Source organism: Centroberyx affinis, unplaced genomic scaffold, assembly GCF_046629955.1.
Source record: "Centroberyx affinis isolate AG114_WGS23_722 - 3 ecotype Tasmania unplaced genomic scaffold, CSIRO-AGI_Caff_v1 ptg004383l_1, whole genome shotgun sequence".
Classification (NCBI taxonomy): Eukaryota; Metazoa; Chordata; class Actinopteri; order Beryciformes; family Berycidae; genus Centroberyx; species Centroberyx affinis.
The window spans coordinates 1-22,048 of record NW_027282074.1 but is presented as its reverse complement, the minus strand read 5'-3'; the positions used below and the strand labels follow the sequence as shown (position 1 = coordinate 22,048).

At 38.2% G+C, this 22,048-nt stretch overlaps 1 protein-coding gene across 1 annotated transcript; it reads right to left on the bottom strand.

Annotated features, from left to right (window-relative positions):
* Positions 1-14,571: 14,571 nt before the first annotated feature.
* On the bottom strand, positions 14,572-21,850 carry LOC139664860 (butyrophilin subfamily 3 member A2-like). The gene is made up of 5 exons (XM_071543838.1): positions 21,739-21,850; positions 20,831-21,172; positions 19,907-20,185; positions 19,686-19,805; positions 14,572-15,640 (listed from the first exon to the last, which is right to left on the bottom strand). Exons 1-5 carry the CDS (start codon positions 21,845-21,847, stop codon positions 14,904-14,906), a joined length of 1,587 nt encoding a protein of 528 aa, XP_071399939.1. The 5' UTR covers positions 21,848-21,850; the 3' UTR covers positions 14,572-14,903.
* Between the last annotated feature and the right edge of the window lie 198 nt (positions 21,851-22,048).

The following is a 22,048-nucleotide window of genomic DNA, read 5'->3' as shown; positions in this document are numbered from 1 at the left end:
ATATCAGTCTTATTGTTGCATACTGCATATATACTGATGCTTTTATAATGATTCCACCTCTGACATACTGTATACATAATGATTTTTTATGATCTTTTGTGGTGCCCCAGGATGGAGGAGGTGCTCCACTGAGATTCAGCACCAGGGACAGCGGCCATTCCCACACAGAGGCTTGCTAGGCAGGTGTGGAGGGCCAGTTCTTTCCCGCAATCCCTAGCAATCAGATTTGCCCCCTATATAAACCCAGGCAGCTGCTTCACTCTTTGTCGTTCAATCTTATTTTTCTTAAACCAAGAGAAATATTCTGCCAGTGGGGTGAGATAACTCCACTTGTTTCCAATGCAGCGTCACTTGTTTAAGGACATTTCTAGAAATGAGTGTCAGTATCTTGAAACCAGTCAGAATAAGGCAGATCACTGCAATATTATCAAGAAAGGGACACTTGATTCTACAAAATTCTTGAAACAAGTTGATTTGCATTGGAAACAAGTGAAACTATTTAACCCCACTGGCAGATTTCTTCACTTGTTTTTTTTTCATTTCATCATTTTATTTATTATTACAATAATATACAGGAAAAAAAACAACAACAACAACAAAAATCAAATTAACATCACATCACGGCATATGTGGGTGGTCAAAACAATAGCACACAAAGTACTAACAGAAAAGAGCACTATACAATTGTTTCCAATAGAACACACCCACATGCAGACCGAAACGCCCACAAGCTCATAAACAATGTGACCCAACGTGCTGAGTATGCATGCAGGCATACACACACCTACAATATACACATACATACATAGCACACAACTTAAATGGGTGGTCACATCAATAGTGCACAAGATACTAATAGAATAGAGCACTATACATAAAAAATACTTTTCAAAAGAACACACCCATATGCCAACTGTGACGCCCACAAGCGCATAGACACACACACACACACGCCCCGACCCAATGTGCTGAGTATGCACGCGTGCATGCATGCCTATACACACCTACACTACACATATACATGCACATATGCTAACATATACCCACCCACTAACAAGCAACAAAAATTAAAATAATACAAAACAAAACAAAAAAGATACCCATGATGGGGCTCAAAACCAGAAATATAGAATAAGAAAAGTAGAAATAAAAACAAAATAAAATACAAATTCCAAACTCTACTCTTCACTTGTTTTAAGAAAATAATAATTTTAGGACTCAATAATAGACTGAATGACTTGTTAAGATGGAGATTTCTTGCAGTGTAATGGAACATTGGCCCTGGTTTGATTTTGGATTGTTTCATGGAATGCTTTCTGGCTAACTGGACCATTTTTTTTGGACTCTCTATGCTTTGAGGCTTCAGGCTTGAGGTTTCAGGCCTTCAGCATAAGGATTTGACAATGGATTGGACCCTTGGACTTGTAAGCTTAGCAATTCCCCTAGTATCTCCCGGGACGTCTCCAGCCCCCACACCCTTTCCCCACATTTTATAACTTTTTTTATACATACAAGTATTTATACTAATACAAAATACTTTACATACAGTCACAACCTGGGGGTCAGCACCGGCCAGGGGGTCGCAAGATAATTTATGGGATAGGAAAAAAGTATTTTTGCTATATGCATTTGTATTTTTTTTTATTTTTTTTTACTATTTTTTATTCTTGTGAAATAATCAATAGTTTTCAGTCTCTTGGCCTCCTCTGATTATTACTCAATTGAAATAAACTGGAAAAGGGATATCATTCTTTGGTTGAACTGTTCAACAAAAAGGTTTGAGAACCACTGGTCTACTTAACATTTTGAAATTGTCAGCTGCATGTTTATATAACCCCACAAATGTTTAGATTCTATTCTATTGCATTTTATTTCCATCCATTTTTTTTGTTACATTCTATTTTTGTACTCATTTTGTGTTTTTCTTTTTCTTTTCTTTTTTTCTTTCCCGGTATCCTGTTAACAACCCAATTCCCCCACAGGGATCAATACAGTTTTATCTTTTCTGATCTTATCTCATGTTTAGCTGTCAACAACTTCCACCATCAATAATTTGTGGTTTTTAATTTGAGTGAGATAATGTATTCATTTTTCCTCAGTTGATTTGACATTTCTCCAAACTAAGGTTCATGCTCTCAAACAGTGAACACAGCCATCAAAATAGACTCATTTTGCAAAGCAGCTCAATTGTACTGCAAAATGAAATGCTGCTTTCTTTTCAGATAATATCTTCATAGAAACTAAATATTCACTATGCATGTCATCTATTGAAAAGATACTAATGGTAAAATATGTATATCAGAGTCTGCAATCTTTTTCCATAAACTGATTTTATAGAATAGTATCCATAATTTGTTGATAGAATTCTTACAGTTTTTAAAACTTTGTAAAGTTCTTCATAATGTTGGAAATGCAATAATATTTCACATTTTGTAGGTCTGTCAATTTTGATAATCTTATCTCCTCTTCCCCTGCCCCTTTCTCCTCCTTCCCCATCCTCTCCTCCTCTTACGCTCCCCTCTTCTCCCCCCATTCTCTCCTCCTTTCGTCTTCCTCTCCCCTCTTCTCGTCCTCCCCCCATCTTCTCCTCTCCTTAGTTTTGTGTGTGTGTGTGAGTTTAGTGTAAACTATTGTGAGAGAGCGTGGACCTTTGTGTGGAGAGTTGTGTACACTGTTTGGGGGAAATGGTATAGAGTTAGTTCAGGACTTTGCATGAAAACAATTAAAATGTTATTTTTGCAAAATAATAAACGGTTGAGAGTGCTGTCTTAACTGTTATGAGAGCCAACCACCAGAGGGGGCCAAACCTAAGGCCGAGAAAAACAGAGGGGCAGTGGCTAAGCTTCAGTTGTTTCTACTTTCTAAACAGCAGGGGGGGTAGTTGGACCTTTTACAGCATTGTCAGGGAGGGTGGTTGTCAGGCTTGGTCACAGTGGCACCCCCCCCCCCCCCCCCCCCCAACCCCACCTCCACAGGACTTACATCCACTTTCATCATCTGGAGATCAGCATGACACAATGGGATGATGTAAACCTACAGTCAGCTCTTTTCAAACGGCCCGAGTAAACTCCAGGTGAGGTAATGCATCGTCAGTTGAAGCAGGTGAAGTCATCATTACTTTATGCAAATCCCCCCCCCGCCAATCTATTTAAAAATGTTGCATTTTGTAAAACATACAAATATCCTCAATTTGGCTGTCCACCATTGTGTCCAAACAGATTCCTTACTCACCAACTGTCCTATTACTTAATGATAGCTCCAACCTGGACCTACCTATGAAACATAAATGCCTCTGGTTGGCCGGTCTCACAGCTGCTAAAAGGCTGATAGCATCCAGATGGAAACCTCCCCATTTGCTATCTATACAGAAATGGTTATTAGATTTCATAGATATAGCCATCATGGAGCGCTGGGCAGCTAACTTGCACCTTGCTAAAACCGACAACATTTCATGTTGGGATCATACTATCGTTACTTTAAAATCTTTGCTGTAGCTCCTTGGTCCATCCATGGGGTCCTGAGGGTGGGAGGGTGGGTGGGTGGCTTGGGGGAGGGTAGAGGGTGTGGTATTGCTTGCATTTATTGTCTCATTTGTCCATGTTTCCTTCTTTTTTCCATTTCTCTCTTTTCATTATTATAATCTCAGATCTATCAGAGATCAACATCTGAGTTGATATTTGGATGTGAAAATTTGAAAATTCATTTTTGTTTCTTTTTTGTTCACTCCTCCCTATTGTTAAATGAATGCTTGGCCACATCTCTGTTTTCATACTAAAATATCAATAAAAAAAAATAAAAAAAATCCTCAATTTGACTTCCCTGGTGACCTTTTGGCTATATAAACACCAAATGACTATCACGGGACTGAAAGCAGTGAGAATGTGGGGAAGGGGGCCTCAGTTACATACAAGTCATCTTAAATGAATTAGTGGAGCCTGAATGAAGGTCAAGAGGTCATTTACGTGTCGTATACAGAGGTTCCATTTAGTTGTATAGTATTTAATATTAGGACAGATTCACATAATTGTTTAAACCAGTGGTTCTCAACAGGGGGTCCGGGAAACACCATGGGTCCTTGAGGGGGTTCCAGGGGGTCCCCAGCAAACTGATGAATTGTTAAACTTCACTATTATTTCATTTACAAGAAGTGAACACAATTAGAGAATGTAGAAGAATGGCTATTTTGATCATAGTTTCACTGTTACCTCTCTACCTACAATACAGATAGTCATGGAATTCTGGACAAAATCATGTCTAACAATAAACTATTCTCAGATTTGAGTCTGAGAAACAAAATCTCATTAAATGACGGTCCGTGGCCCTAATGTGGACTAAATTAGGGTCCTTGATGTGAAAAAGGTTGAGAATGACTGGTTTAGACTAACAAGTCAGAAAGTCTATTGACAGACCATAATAAAGATTATACTTACAGTATACTAGTTAGTATGGCATATATTTCATACTACACATTAGCATACAAATAGCATGTATACTAACTGTACCCAGCAGTGACAGCCTTGCACTTGTGCCACATTGCATCCATCCTGCATTAGATTTTGAAATGGGACTTCTACTAAAGGACAAGACAGAACAATATACAGTAAATTAAAATGGGGCAAATATTATAAGTATATCTATAGTAAAAAAAAATATATGTGGATGAACTGCATCATATTTGCAAATTTTGACACTAGTATTGAGCGACAAGGTGTGAGAATACACTGTTTTTTCCATGTACACTGTACTGAATTTTATGACATGAAAAATAAATATATATGAATAATAATATATAATGTAAAATGTGTTTTATGTTTTTTAATTTATCCCTCATTACTTGTCTATCTGTACGTGTTATAAAACTTTCAATTCAGTAAAATATAAATCATAAAAAAGGGACTTCTTCTATGGCTATATCTGCAGATGAATAATTCTATTACGCGAGTCTCAAACGTTCAGTAGACAGTTAAGAGCATAGACTTAGATACACTGATAACCTAATGCAACAGAGCCGAGGCATTCCTCTTTCACTAAAGGGAATGTGTACTTCAAATACATGTACCCCTGAGACTAACCCAATTACTAGAGCAGACAATCTAATAGTGGTCAGTTGAGATAAGTGTATTCCATGGGCTTAAGAGGTTAAGGCCTGGTTCTCCTTTGTCACTTTCCACATACTCTCAAGTCCATGTCCATTCATTTTTAGGGATTTATTTATTTTTATAAGCTCTTTGACCAACTTGCTGCTATGCAATAAGACACTTGGTAGCATTTCCCCTCTATGTGCTCAGACTTTGCTTTACTTCAAGTTTTACAAACCTCAATGTAAACAAATATTTTGCAACCTCAAAATGAGTAAATCTCATGTTTGGCTGTCACATACTGTTAGCCCTTGTACAAAAATCACATTTTTATTTGAATGTGAGAAAATGTCTCCAATTATGGAAGCCCATTCCCGCCACTCAATAAAATAAAAAAAAATTACTAAATTGTGAGTTTTTTTCTCAGAATTCTGAGTTATATCTCAGAATTCTGACTTTATTTCTCAGAATTCTGACTTTATTTCTTCCACTTCTGGCTTTATTTCTCAGAATTCTGAGTTTCTTTTTCACAATTCTGACTTTTTATCTCACAATTCTGACTTTTTATTTCAGAATTCTCACTTTTTTTCTCCCACTTCTGACTTTATACCTCACAATTCTGATTTTATATCTTGGAATTCGGACTTTATATCTTGGAATTCGGACTTTATTTCTCTGAATTTGGACTTTTCTTTTCACGATTCTGAGTTGTTGTTTTTCTCATGAAAAAAAGTCAGCATTTCGCTCCTTTCAGAAAAAAAGTCAGAATTGTGAGATATAAAGTCAGAATTGTGAGAAATAAAGTCAGAATTGTGAGAAAAAAAGTCAGAATTCTGAGATTCTGAGATCTCACAATTTAGTCGTTTTTTATTTTATTGAGTGGCAGGAATGGGCTTCCATACAAATCCATTTGTCGGGTGACAATTTTTGAGGAAGGGGGCACCATACTGTGTTTGAGGACTGGGGCTTTAATTCACATTTCAATTGAAGATACTGTTATGATGACAAATGCAGCTGTCTTCTGTCTTATCTGTGTCTGCACTGTGTTGTCCAATTCTCTAGTGAAACAAATCTACATCAGAACATAGCATGCTTAAGATCACCACTGCACATTTCAGTGCATAAATATGACTGCTGATGTTTTGGTCTTGCATGAAGCAGCACTCATTCATTTCTGTTGGGGATTGTCTGTTTCCTGACACTATTTCAGATGGCTTTGTATTGTCCTGATCACATCACTGAATGCATGTTAAGGCCTGTGTCTCCATTAAACTGCTCTTGATGCTGTAATCATGTATGCATTCCTCTAATGGAATGAGAGAATCAGCTTTTACTTTTACTTACTTTCTTTACACCGCTAGATTTGGGCTGATATTATATAATCGATATACTCCATATTAGCGAATATCACGATACTTCGCGAATATCGCAATCACCCTGTTTTCCTAGAAATAGCAGAAATTAGCAAATTACACCAAATGGCCGTTGTTTCCTCCAATGCGTGATCAAATTTCTAGGCTGTTAATGATAATTATTGTAATTATTGTATTATCAATTAATTATAGCCTATAAATTGTAACCAAAAGAACCCGTGACAAAAAAAAACAAAAAAAAACGGTAACACTTTACAGTAAGGGTCACTAAGTTAAGGGTTAGTTAATGCTTAATAAGGGTTAGTTAATGCTTAATAAGCATTAACTTAGTGATCCTTATTGTAAAGTGTTACCAAAAAAACTCTTGAAACTTTTGAATATCGATATTTTGGCGGGACAGTATCGCGATATTACATTTTGGATATCGCCCGAGCCTATCACCACATCATTTGAATGTCAGACTACTAGGGTACCTGTTTCTTTACATAATCCTTTCACAGTGGGAAAATGTATTTCTCTCACTTCATTTATTTACACGTTAAGACATTGTGCTCATTTCACAAAAAAAATTTCAGGAGATCAGGCTGGATTCCTCCGCTCAAAGTGCATGGGTTCCTCTAAAAAGGTGGCAGAAGTAGTTTGTATTCAGGCGGCTTCTCCTTGTCATACACACTGTTCGAGGCACATTATTCACACTAATGCACCGGAGGACGGCTTTGTGATTCATTGGCATGACCTCAAGACAGACTAGAGGGTGAAATTTTCTTATTTTGATGCAATAACACTCCAAACTGTCTGAGGAGGAGTTTAGCCCACCGCACCCAAGGCAGCTTGAGTTGGACATGGGTCAGGGAAAGAAACTTCTTGATGAAATATGAAATGCATGTCATGGCTGTGTGTATGGTGTATGTGTGCGTGTGTGTGTACATTCATGTCAGGCGTGACCGCTTATCTCGGCACATGAATGAGGATGTTTGATATTGCTTTCCACACTCCCTCACTCATAAAAAGCAGTATGACGCAGCAGCGTGTCTGTCTGTGCGAAGGAAGGAGGATGGCAATTTCTCCGAAGGAAACGCCAAACAGTGCAGGCTTCATTAGCTAATGGTCCTGTCCAGATAATCAATTCAGTCTGCCAGACGAGCCCAGACAGTCTGATGCTTTTCCCACCGCTCCGTCCTTCACCTCACTTTGGCTCTGGCTCATTTCTCCCACAGGCACTGGCTTCTCTTTCTTTCTTCATTTCTTTCTTTCCTTCCGCTCCTTCTGCACTCTCAATTCAAAAGGTGTATGCGTTGGCATGATAAAAATGAATTTCCATTGCCGAAGCATGAGGAAGACAAAATACATCTCAATATATATAACCTATCTATGAACAGACATTAATGCAAAATGATTGTGCACAACTGATAATATACTTGAATTAACAATTGACTGAAAGAGACTTCAGTTTAATCAGTCTCGACAAGTTGTTTAAGCAAGCTGTTCTGAATTTTACTGCTTATTAATATACAGCATTTTGGCATTCCACTATGGAAATATGGTGATTTCTGGGTTGTGGTCTTGCTTTCAAAATCTTGATTCGAGATCACTGTCTTATTCTCTCCTTCTATTTCTATTTTATTTACTAATTCCAAAGGTTTAACTATAATAACCACCACAGGTGGGGACTCGAGTCACATGACTTGGACTCAAGTCAGACTCAAGTCACAATTTTAATTGCTTGAGACATGACTTGATGCATGAAGAGAAGACTTGAGACTTGACTTGACTTGACTTGGGTTCTGGTGACTTGGGACTTGACTCTGACTTGTACTCTGATGACTTGAAAAGGTTTCTAAAGTCTTGACTTGAGATCTTGTGTTTGTGTAAATGACTTAGATTGAAAGTGATGAGATTTGTTCCAGCAGACGACTGAATTTAAATTCTGTTTTCTGAATTTGTATGGAATGATTGAATTTACTGAAGTTGAAACTGATTATAGAAATCATACTCATGATGCTATTACCAAGTTTTTATCCTATTAAAACCATATTGCATTGAAAAGTCCTAGATATTTAGTTTTCTTTAAGATATTAAATTGATACTGGACTCTTGATTTGTTCTGACTTGACTTGCTGTTCTGCATTTAGACTTGAGACTTGACATTAATGACATGGACTTGACTTGGTAATCTACATTTAGACTTGGGATTTGACTTAGACTTGTGCCTCAAGACTTGAGACTGAGTTCTGTACTTTTGTGGACTTGTGAAATGAGCACGAACTCTGAAATGCAGATTATGCGTTGTGGACACAAGAATTTGAATTGATGAATGAATTTGATGATGTCACAATAACACGTATTGGACACGCCATTTACACCTAAAGGTTGGCTAACAGTTAAGCTTAGGCAAGTGAAACAGCTTTGGTTAAGCTTATGGTTACTGTTAGGAAACTAAAGTAACTGTATTTAAGGTTAGTGTTAAGGTTGCAGTTAGGTAGGTTTAGGGAACTAAAACAATGTGGTTAAGGTTTGGGAAAGGCTTTGGTCATGGTTCATTAAGAAAAACTTTATCAAAAAAATTCAGGCTGTCAGAATTGAAGGCAGGTGCTTTATGCCCATCCACCACCCGGACACAACACCCTCACTTTCACTTTTACACGGAGTACATATTTGCATTTTAAGACTTTGTGCTTATTTCACACCGGCTGCACTATAAGAAAATCATTCTTGGCAAATGAGAAATGCTCACTAACAGGGATGTTAACAAATTTGTGTACAAGATTTGAGCGAAATAGGCTTTTCTTGGAAATGCATGTATGGTTTTTTTCAGTATGTTTTGAATCTTTTTTTTAAATAATTACAGCAGCAAAAAAGATCTTTTGAGATCTGAGTCCCAATAACTTTCCCACTCTTTTATACTGCTTGCTCACAAATAGTAACAGTAATACAGACATTAAAAGAACATTTGAACTTGAAAATCCTCAAAACAAAAATCTTGGTAACAGTTTACAATAAGTGTACATAAATTAAGGGTTAGTTAATGCTTAATAAGCATTAACTAACCCTTAGTAACAGTAATAATGTTGACGTTTGAACTTGAAAATTCTCCCAAAAAAAATCTCTTATATTATTTATATTAAATACATGAATTTATTTCTTGGGTTTGTGTTGTGTTTGTAGTTGCTGTTGTGTTTGTGTCTTCTGAGATATTTCGTGAGAGAGGCTAATTTATGGAAGCGTAATGTATTCAAAAAAATTCAAGAAAAAAAAATTGCCCTGTTTTTCTGAATTAACAAGATAATTATCTCAGAATTCTGAGAAATGTTTTCATGGGAAAAAAAAAATTCTGCTCTGTTTTTCTGAATTAACGAGATACCTCAAAATCCCAAGAGAAGCTCTCACCTGCATGGAGTAGCCTACGGTTGCAATACCATCTATATAACTTAAAGACAATGTTTCAAACCAAAAGCAAAATAAAACTGGATTAAACTAAACAGGCGGGACATGTTTGCTTCCATGAAATCGAGCTCTCAAGTAGGAGATCTTCTCTTGGGATTTTGAGATATCTCATTAATTCAGAAAAACAGGGCAAATTTTCTTTTTTCTCAAGTGAATGCATTATGCTTCCGTACTAATTCATTAAAGAATGTCAAAATTCTAAATCTGCCTGTCTCTGTCTCTTGATTCCTTCGTCTGGTTTCTGTTCATTTCATTCTGCTGAAACCTGAACCCCAGTGCAGTGTCTTCATCATTCTTCTTCGCTCAGCACTATCACAGACCTGGTGTGTTTTACTGTACACAGCTGCCTCAGAGGCCAATCATGATGTCAGCTGATTTACAGCAGGGATCCTGTTTTCAATATTTTTGAAAGACAATAGCAGTAATTTTCCCATTAACACTTACAAAATCACAACCCCATTCTGTCTCTGTCTCTCTTTCTGTGTGTCACTAGCAGCTGTGATTATGGACCAGCACTCAGTGGGGGGGACAGGGACCCCTGCAACCCCCATCACACACACACACACACACACACCCACCCACACAGACTTCCTCTTTGCCTCCTACACAACATACCAGCTGTGGCTTTCCCCAGACCCTATGCCCTCATCAATAATTCAATACTAAACACTGGGACCCCTCTACTCTGCACACTCACACACAGACACACACAAACACAAACACACACACACACACACACACACCAGGGAGCTCTCTCTTCACGCAGCTTAGCTGAATCGTAATGGAGAAGAGAGAACTGTTAGTGCATAATATTCATGGCCGATTGGCTTGTATGTGGGTTGATGGGAGAGACAGAGTGGGACGGGGCAATGATGGCTGGTAGTGGCTTGGTAAGAAACAAGGCTAAGAGTCTTAACAGTCCCGCGACATTGAATTTTGTGGAAGCGTCTCTGGTAGGTAAGGTAAGGTTTTTTTTTTTTAAGATTATTGCCTTTATTAGATCCAGTAGTTGTACAGTGAAGAGAAACAGAGAAAAAGAGTGAGGGGTCCTGGGCCTGATTTGAATTCAGGACGTTGTTTAATTACACGGGATGCACTTTAAACCACTGAGCCACCAGGACCCTGATAAGAGCGCTTTTCTTATGCTAACACAGGATTCCTATTGGCTTCAAATTATTTTTGGTAGCATTTTTGATAACCTCCAAGCTCTACTCCAGCCAACAGCCATGGTGGAAATGTTTCTTTTGAAATCAATTAAAGTTGCTCCACTATTGCGTTGCGCTGCGTTGCCGTTATTGCTGGTGTTCCGTTGATGTTCCGTTATGTTGGAATTGTGTTGCATTGAGTTGCCATTATGATTGTACTTTTGTTGTGTTTTTTTTTTTTTTTTTTTAAAGATTTATTTTAGGCATTTTATGCTTTATTTGACAGAGATAGTGTGAGAGAGAGACAGGAAGGTATGGGAAAGAGAGAGGGGGGAGGACATGCAGTAAACTCGAACCCGGGTCACTGAGGGAAGGACTACGCTCTACTCGTTTTTTTCTAGTTGGAGGAGAAAGATCTTTTCTGCAGGTGTTTGTCAGCAGGAGAGGTGATGACTAACAAAGCAGCACTGACCCAACCTCCCCTCCCATATGTTGACTGCTGTGTGCTTATTGTTGTTTTTTTGGGGGGTTTTTTCATCATTGCTGCAAACAAAATGTCCCCTTGGGGAGAATAAAGGTTTGACTTGACTTGGACAGACATAACTAGTCAATATGCAGATCTGCAGAGGGTTTCACGGCTGATTCAGACTCTGCAGCAGTAAAGACAAACAAGACAGCAGAGGTCAAAGGTCATGCTACAGCTGGAGAAGCAGAAACACAGGGGGCGAAACCAAGATGCAGAAAAGCATTCCTCAAACTCCTAGCTCAGTCTAACAACCTGTCTAGTGCTGCACACTGCTCATGATAAGAATTGTATATTTTTATAATATTACTGATGACACTTTTTATATTCTTATTTTCTATACATATACAGTGTATGTCTATACTAATGATACTTTTTGTAATGGATCCACTATTTCACACTGGAGACATATTGTAAGTAAATCCATTCATGGTAGTAATAAATACTTCTTATATAACACTAATTAACATGTTGGAAATGTTAGCTGCATATGTTTATATAACACAACAAAAATTTTAATTCCATTTTATTGCTTATTGTTTTATTGTTTTGGTAACACTTTACAATAAGGGTCACTAAGTTAAGGGTTAGTTAATGCTTAATAAGCATTAACTAACTCTGAATTAACAGTTAACTAATGTGTAATTTACAAATGGTGTTCATGTTAACTAAGGTATTAATTTAGACATTATTTAATAGTTTATAAAGATGACTATTAAATAATGTATAAATTAATACCTTAGTTAACATGAACACCATTAGTAAATAATTACCAGACACATTAGTTAACTGTTAATTAAGGGTTAGTTAATGCTTATTAAGCATTAACTAACCCTTAACTTAGTGACCCTTATTGTAAAGTGTTACCATTGATTTTATTTCTAACCTGATTTTCTGTTATTCTTTTTTCCCTGCTGAATTATTTTTGCTGCTGCAACGACCTGATTTCCCCGCAAGAATCAGTAAAGTTTCATCAGTGCACATCAGTGTTTCCATCTATTTCAATTCACATTTTAGTCTGAAACTCTATGTGTTGTGGCCATCTTGGTAAGACGGCTTGGTAAAACCCATTTTTATAAAAAGGCTTTTTTAATCTGTTAAAGCAGCAGCTAGATGCACTTGTATTACAGTCTATGTACAATTCCAGTTCTTCTATGCTTGTTGCTTGTTTATAATTGTTTTCTCTTTTTGTTTTGGTACCAATGGTTGGTGTTGTGTATTTGCATTATGTTCTTTTAATGTTTTTAACTTCCTTCTATCTGTATTTTATTTTATTTTTACTTGTACAAGCAACCTTGTTAAGAAAGGTGCTATACAAATAAAGATTATTATTATTGTTATTATAACTAACTTTCTTGCATAACTGCTTACACACATATTACTACTGCTACACCAGGAAAAATAAGACTCTAGACCTATCAGAGGCTCCTGGAGAGGGAGAAGCAACTTGCCAGGTCTGTCATGAGTTGGAATGAGGATAGGAGGATAGTCTTTGAAAGTCCAGACAATTTCAGACTATATACTGTAAATGTCTGTGTAGATACAGTCGTGCCCACTAAGACATATAAAACATTTCCTAACAATAAGCCTTGAGTGTCCAAAAAACTGAAATAACTTCTGAACAAAAAAGAAACTGGTCCACACTCAGCATAATGAAATGGCAAAGAGAGACATCCAACGGGAAATAAAAAGACATATGAAGATTGACAAGGGCATTTATAAGCAAAAAGCGGAAGCCACTCTGTCCTCAGGAGATCCCAGGGTGGCCTGGCAGGGTGTTAAAGCCATGGCCAGCGCTCCCTACAAGGGACAGGGGAGGTTCTTTTCCAGCCTGGGGAGTGGGGGGGAATGGGATATATGGCAAGTAACCTAACTGTGTTTTTCTCTTGTGTATATGACTAAAACCATCAAAGGCCAACCTATTAGGGCTGGGCAATATATCAATATTATATCGATATCGTGATATGAGACTAGATATCGTCTTAGATTTTGGATATCGTAATATCGTGATATGGCATAAGTGTCTTTTCCTGGTTTTAAAGGCTGCATTACAGTAAAGTGATGTCATTTTCTGAACTTACCAGACTGTTCTAGCTGTTCTATTATTTGCCTTTACCCACTTAGTCATTATATCCACATTACTGATGATTATTTATCAAAAATCTCATTGTGTAAATATTTTGTGAAAGCACCAATAGTCATCCCTACAATATTGTCGCAATATCGATATCGAGGTATTTGGTAAAAAATATTGTGATATTTGATTTTGTCCATATCGCCCAGCCCTACTTACAACTGAACATTTAGCCCACTTCGTAGAAAATACCGAGATATATATCGTATATCGCCATTCAGCCTAAAAATACCGAGATATGATTTTTGGTCCATATCGCCCAGCCCTACAACCTATACAACCAGTCAGGGAGTACAAATACCTTGGTGGTGTTCTAGACCATAAGCTGCAGTGGAACCAATGTATAGAACTGTAAGAGGGGGCAGCAAAGGCTATATTTTCTCAAAAAGCTGGTCTCCTTTCATGTTGGGTGCGCCATGCTTAAAATGTTTTACAGTGCTTTTATTGAGAGTGTTTTAACCTTTTGCATCATCTGTTGGTTTGGTAATGCAACAGCAACGCAAAAAAGCCACGTTGAGGAAAAATTGCCAGCAGATTGCTCTCACTTTGCATGTGTATGTGATATGTTCTGTTTTGTGATCTGTGTAGTATTGAACATGACCTGTGTTGACGGTGATCTCTGCTCTGTTGTAGTCATTTTTGTTTGTGCTATGCGCCAGTGAAACGCTGCAAAAGAATTTCCCTCCGGGGACAATAAAGTCCGTAAAGGAAAGAGAGGGGGAGTCAACTTTACAGAGGTTCTAGTTTAACACTTAACCAGTTTGTTTCTCTGAGTTCTTACTATTGCAACAGTCCATAACCAGTGATGTAGTGGAGGGTAAACCCATAAATCATAAATCTTAATGACATAAATTCATAGTATATATCTCTCTCCTGTTGCTCTGCTTTTTGCTTCTTGAGCTGATTTTACAATTTTTTCCTTCCTCCTCTAAATCAGCTCAGTATTAACTTCTCACAGCAGCTAGAAAGTCTTTAACAACAGACTTGTAAAAACTGTTGTTGGTCAGCTGGTCCTGCTCAACTAATTTTCACTTTCTGATATGTTAATGTGTGATTTAGTGTGACTCCCCCCTTCTCTCTCTCTCTGCTCTGTCCTTTTTCATTCTGGCCTCTCCCTCCTCTTTCTTCTCTGTTTGAGTAGTGTCAGTTTGTCCTTCAACATCCTTATCTTTCTCCTGCAGCTCTTCCTGACTCTCTGCTTCTCTCTCATTGAAATGCATGTGTTTCCTCTGTCATTTCCTCCAGGCTTTCCAGAGGTTTTACTTTCTGTTGCTCTGCCTGAAGCTCTGTCTCCTGTGGGAGCTCTTGGTTTTCTCTCTCTGCTGCTTCTTGCTGTATTTTGAGGTTTGTCTTCTCTGTCTCCCTCTCTGTTACTTCTCTACTGACTGACTGAAGCTTCCTCTCAATTTCATCCCTCTGTTTCTCTGTCTCCTTCAATTCCACATTGATTTGCTCCATCTCGTTCTCTGCTTTACTCTTCTTCTCTGTCATTATAGTAATTTCATAATTTTTGACCACCAGTTCTTTCTCTGTGTTCCGTAGCTGTTCATCAAGTTCTGACTTTCTTGTCTTCAGATCCTCTATGTTGGCCTTTACCTGACTGCTTTTCCACCATTTTTTCTCCTCCTCCTCTCTCCCTGCCACTACCTTCTCCAGTAGGGATTTGAGCTGCTTTCTCTGGTCCTCCAGTTCCTTCTTCCTTCCCATCGATCGAGCAACCGCCTCTTCTGCGTTTTTCCGTTTGCATTCTTTCTTCTGCAGCTCTTCCTCAAGTTTTGTCTTTTTCTTGTCCAACTCCATCATTGCCTCTCTTTCTGCTGTAAGCTCTTCTCTGTCTCTTTCTCCTTCCATCAGAATGTGATGTTCTGTGTCATTATTTAAAGGATCGGTCTTCTTCTCTCCTTCCCTCTGTTCAGTTTCGTCCTCATGGTGCATCTTGGTCTCTGTGTGCAAATAGAGGCAAGAAACATTGTTGAAGTTGAAGTTCAAATTTGTTGTTTATGCAGTGTTTCCTTTTGTAGAGAAAAGGTGTGAAATTGAAGACACAGCTGCAGACGCACAACAGAAATGTGATGGTGAAGCTAAAAACATGAGTTTTACAGTAAAATAGGCCACAGCAGCAGAGAAGACACTTACTTCCCTTATAGGAAGGTATAGGAGGGTTTTACAGTATATGAAGGGTCTGAATTTTTTTTTTTTTCTCCACCAGCCACTGTTGCAGGTAGATACAAATTTCACTCAGATGTTTTACCTTTTTACCTTTTTTCTCTGCATCCACAGTTTCTTGACTCTTTTTTCTGGTAGATACAAATTTCCACTCAGATTTTTTACCTTTTTACCTTTTTTCTCTGCATCCACAGTTTCTTGACTCTTTTTTCTGGTTCGCCACATTTTGGCTACGTATACACTGCCAGAATTTGGTAGTGAGAACCGGATTTATGAATGAGAGAGAATTTGCATATGTTTGGTTCACATTGGAGCAGGCTGAAGTAAAATGACTAGACTGTGTATGTACGAGTAATGGGAGTCAACTCCACTCCAATGACATTGCGATGGCTTTAATGTCTGTAACCATAGTAACGTTTACTTCAGACCAATATGGCAGCTACCATCACCATGTTTTGAGTTTACTTGACACCTGTAACACCAGTAACCAGAGGTGCCAATTTATCCTTAACATCTTTATAAACTGCCACTGACTGTCATATTCTCTTTTTCCACTGCACAAATGCGACCATAAGATGTGGATCACCTCAAAACCGCAGAACTGGCAGGAGCGACTACAATGTTGAGGAAGGCAGGATAGAAAATTTGAGAATGTCCCACAACACTTAACCTCTGTCTCTTTCAAATTAACGATGATAATGTTACGTAACGCAATATGTGTTGCGGTTACAGAAATAGAATGATTTGTTAAAATAATACAAAAAACCTACCAGCCACGGTGTGACTTGACGATTTTACCCGCCACAGCCAACAATTTAACCACATTTGGCGAGTGGCGTTGTTTTCAGACACACATAAACCATTTTAAAAAAAGAAACACCTTTTCTGACAAACTGACTGATGGCATGAGAGTAGACTAAAGGTAAACATGGAATACTATAATTTTTTTCTCTACACTATAGCCTTATAAAATAGGCTACTATCTTTTTGAAAATAGTATCACAAGTCTTTTTTTAATAGGATTAGGGCTAACCCTAACCCTGGACTTTGACTGTGTAGTTATTGTTGGTGATTTTAACATCCATGTTGACAACCCCCAGGACAAAGGGACTAAAGAACTGTGTTGTGTTCTTGATAACTATGGACTGACTCAGCATGTGACGGAGCCCACACACAACAAGGGCCACACCTTGGACTTAATTATCTCCAAGGGTCTGAACATTTCTAAGGTTGTGGTGACTGATGTTGCTCTCTCTGATCATTTCTGTGTTTTCTTTGAGAGTACTATCTCCGTGCACACAAATGTTCAAACAGAGACAATTGCAAAACGGTATATCACTGAAAACACCAGTGATTTATTTATTCAGGCTTTCTCTTCCACACCCGCCCTCTCTTGGGTCTCAGTCAATGAGCTTGTAGATAATTTCAATTCTAAAATTACAAATGTTATTGATGCCATTGCACCCATTAAGGTGAAGGTTGTCTCTGGTAAGAAAAGATCTCCGTGGAGAAATACCACGCTGGTCAGAATAGAAAAAAGAGAGTGTCGAAAGGCTGAACGCAGGTGACGGAAAACAAATCTCCAGGTTCATTATGACATCTATAAAGAGAGACTTCGCATTTATAATTTGGAACTGAGAAATGCAAGGCGGTCCTTTTTCTCTGACATCATCACCAAAAACAATAATAATGCATGTGCCTTGTTTGCTACTGTTGACAGGCTAACAAACCCTCCTGTGTCAGTAGCCTCTGAACTTCTATCCACCAGGGCCTGCAATGAATTTGCCTCCTTCTTCACTGACAAAATTCAGAAAATTAGACAAGCAGTCAGTGCCTCCATATCAGGTACAGGATATGTGTTGACCCTGTGTCCACTTAAAATCAATTCAAATACCATGACACAATTTTATCCGATCAACCATAAAAACCTGGAGGACATTATACAACATCTGAAATCCTCCTCCTGCTGCCTTGATATTCTGCCAACAGGCTTTTTCAAAAATGTTTCAAATTGTATGGCCTCAGACCTTCTACAAATTGTAAACATGTCTCTTCTCTCAGGTGTCTTTCCACAGGCCCTGAAAACTGCAGTCATCAAGCCACTCTTAAAAAAGAACAACCTAGACACGTCACTAATTAACAATTATAGGCCCATATCAAACCTCCCGTTTTTAAATAAAATCATTGAAAAAGCCGTTTTTCAACAGCTGAACAACTTCTTGGCACTAAACAACTGTTTTGATGTCTTCCAGTCAGGATTTCGACCACACCACAGCACTGAGACTGCCCTTGTTAAGGTCTTCAATGACATCCACTTAAACACAGACAGTGGCAGAATTTCAGTCTTAGTATTACTGTATCTCAGTGCTGCATTCGACACGGTCGACCACAACATATTACTGGACCGGCTGGAAAACTGGGTGGGACTTTCCGGCACAGTACTAAATTGGTTTGAATCCTATTTAAAGGACAGGGACTACTTTGTGTCTATAAGTAATCACACATCTGAGCGGACAAAAATGACATGCGGAGTTCCCCAAGGCTCCATTCTGGGGCCTCTTCTATTCAACATCTACATGCTTCCACTGGCTCAGATTATGGAAAACAACAAAATATGTTACCATAATTATGCAGACGACACACAAATTTACATAGCCATATCACCAGGGGACTATAGTCCCATACAAACGCTGAGTAAGTGCATTGAACTCAATGACTGGATGTGTCAGAATTTTCTTCAATTAAACAAAAATAAAACTGAAGTAATTGTCTTTGGAGCCAAGGAAGAACGATTAAAAGTCAGTGCACAGCTTCAATCGGTAATGTTAAAAACCACAAACCAAGCCAGAAATCTTGGAGTAGTCATGGACTCAGACTTGAATTTCAACAGCCACATTAAGACAATTACTAAGTCAGCCTACTATCACCTTAAGAATATATCAAGGATTAAAGGACTTATGTCTCAGCAGGATTTGGAAAAACTTGTCCATGCATTTATCTTCAGTAGACTCGACTACTGTAACAGTGTCTTTACAGGTCTCCCTAAAAAAACGATCAGACAGCTGCAGCTGATTCAGAACGCTGCTGCTCGAATCCTCACTAAGACCAGGAAAGTGGATCACATCACTCCAGTTCTGAGGTCTTTACACTGGCTTCCTGTCTGTCAAAGAATTGATTTCAAAATACTACTGTTGGGTTATAAAGCACTGAATGGTTTAGGGCCAAAATACATTTCTGATCTTCTGCTACGTTATAAACCATCCAGACCTCTCAGGTGGTCTGGGACAGGTCTGCTTTCTGTCCCCAGAGTCAAAACTAAACATGGAGAAGCAGCGTTCAGTTTTTATGCTCCACATATCTGGAACAAACTCCCAGAAAACTGCAGGTCTGCTGCAACTCTCAGTTCTTTTAAATCAAGGCTTAAGACTTTTCTGTTTGCCGCTGCCTTTTATGACATCAAATAACTATTCAACTCTCACACTGCACTGTAACCTTTATTCTTGTATTTTACACCTGTCCTATTCTATTTTAGCCTATTTTTTGGGTTTTTTTTTATTCTCTTAGCTCTTTAATGAGCTTTATTTTTCTTGGTCTTTTATTTGAATTTTATCCTTTTCATTTTGTCTTGATGCTTTTAATGTTTTATGTAAAGCACTTTGAATTGCCCTGTTGCTGAAATGTGCTATATAAATAAACTTGCCTTGCCTTGGGCTCATGTTTTTTTAAATGCATGTTTTGTAATGAAACCCTTAATATCACTGTAACCACTGTGACAGTAACTTGACATTAAGAAAGGAGAGGAAAAATAAATGTGTGACTTACTGATTTTGTTTCGTCTCCATCTCCACACAACAAAGACAACTGCAACAATACACATGAAGACAACAGCCAAGACAATGGTGATATAACCAGCAGAACTGGGCAGGACCATGAAGAACTCATCTGAAATGATAAAACACACAACAGCATGGCATATAAAACTAGACCTCAGTTGTCTAAAACTAATAATGTGTCCATATCATGAATTTAGAAAACATTTTTACCTGGAACATGAATGTGTGTCTCCCTGGTCTGGTTGATGTTCTGCTGTTGAACTCTACAGGTGAACCTGTTGGTGTCTGTCTTCTCCACAGTCACTCTGCTGCTGACAGTATAGAGGCCATCAGGACCTCTGACTGTCTCTGTAGGTCCAGCAGAGAGGATGTTTCCCTCACCGTCCAGCCAAAACACCTCAGGTTCTGGGTACCAGCCTTTAGATTCACACCCTAAAACCACTTCACTGCTGTTTTTGGTAATCCCCATGACAGGAGAGGAGACAGCACCTAATGATGAGTCAATGGAAATGGAATAATGATACTTGGCACAGTATACAATCACCAAATCAGTTAAGTGGAGAGATAAATCACCTGATAATGTGACTATCTAATGATCTACTCTTTAAATCTGCAGACAGCCAACAGTGCACATGTGCAAATACCCTGCATACCATAAAACTTCCAATAGCGACTGGGGAGTGTTGTGTTTTGGTGTAAATAAAGTCTGTCCCCAGTAAAAGCTGGGTAAACAAATATCTCAGATTTTCCAGAATGCAGTATAAATTTGGACAATATTTATGGCCTGAAATATACTTAAAATTACGAACATGTCACAAAATATATTGTTATTATTATGTATGCATGTAGTTGAACATGCTGACATGCATTATGTGACATGTGTTTGTTCACCTTGGTTAGGCCTTAGGGACAGACAACCATACACGACATCTACCATCTCAGGGTCATTAGTTCAAGATGTACCATCTCAGACCTCAGACAAACTCAGGATGAAGCAGCGAGCTCTGTTGCCTCTTACTGCTAACAATGAGTCCAAACTGTCAAAATATCTCCTCCAACAACAGTAGAATTCTATGGTTGTACTGATGCATAAAGGTTTAAAAAAACATGCTCAGTGAACATATGCCCACTTACCAACAACAAGCTCAATAATAGATTCTCTACCCAATGAGGGAATGAAGCATGTGTATTTTCCCTCATCAGAGAGTTTCACATTGGAGAGTTTCAGTGAAATGTCTCCGTGTTTCAGTTTGTTGATGAACAGTGACGTTCTTCCCACATAGGACGGGTGTTTACTGAGCTGAAATTCCCGACCATAACGCCACACAAGGACAAATCCGAGGTTCAGGTCAGGTCTCGCCCACTCCAGTGTCATGGTAGCAGCATCCGTGGCAGGTTCCAGGCGGCATGGCAAAATGATGTCATCACCAATTATTGCCACTATTGGCTGAGTTGGACCAATCACCTGGGATTGACCTGGGAAGAAATAGGTTTGAAGTTTTATGCCGTTTTGCGAAAACTTGAAATACTGACGATGAGTGTTTCAGTTCTATAAACCTTTCTGGGAAGCAGAGCTGCTCTGGGGGCAAAAATATTCTCATTGTTTGAGTTAACCGCCGGACCTTCCATGATCATGAATGTGAGGATTATGAATGACTGAAAAAAAACTCCAATCTGCTGAAATATTATTAACATAATGTCTGTTGATTTGGCCACTGAAACCATGCTAAACACAACAGCATGTTCTTAACGTTGAAAAGAACAACAACAACAAGAAGTCAGTATTCTTTGAATGGCTGGTTGAATAATTTGTTTTGTTAATAAACTGCAAATTAATTACCCTACTTAAGATACCCTGTTATACTGCCCTATAAAGCCAAAAAGCAGTAAAAACATGCAGAATACTGATGAAAATGTCTTCAAATTTTCACTTTATATTATTATATTATTATTTATTATATTAGATCTAAAGCCTAATCGTGACCTTTTACCTTTAAATACTCCAAACCATGGCATTATTGATTTTGTCGTGTGTAAATTACCTCCACAAGAGTGTGTCAGAAGGAGAAAGACAGCAGTGTAATGGAAAACCAAGGCACTGAAGACACTGAGCTGAGATTTAAGAGACAGTCCGTCCTTCAGGTAAAACATTCTGGAGTTCTGAAAATTGAAATAAAATGTTAATTTCCAGGAAGAGAATATGAAAGGACAAATGCTTTTTGAAGTGCTATTCATACAAAATAATCAACTCCAAAATAGCTCTGTCTTTTTACTTATAGTTTTTGATCTCTCTCATTTTGGAATGAAGCTCTTGAATGAAATTTTGAGAAAATTAATGTTACACGTAAGAGG

What these genes read in the sequence shown, in the direction of transcription:
- LOC139664860 (XM_071543838.1), bottom strand. Translation starts at nt 21,847, where the DNA reads ATGTTTTACCTGAAGGACGGACTGTCTCTTAAATCTCAGCTCAGTGTC. An exon ending in TCTGACACACTCTTGTGGAG is followed by an intron (nt 21,173 to 21,738) that starts GTAATTTACACA and finishes ATTTCTTCCCAG; the next exon opens with GTCAATCCCAGGTGATTGGT. An exon ending in GACACACATTCATGTTCCAG is followed by an intron (nt 19,806 to 19,906) that starts GTAAAAATGTTT and finishes TTATCATTTCAG; the next exon opens with ATGAGTTCTTCATGGTCCTG.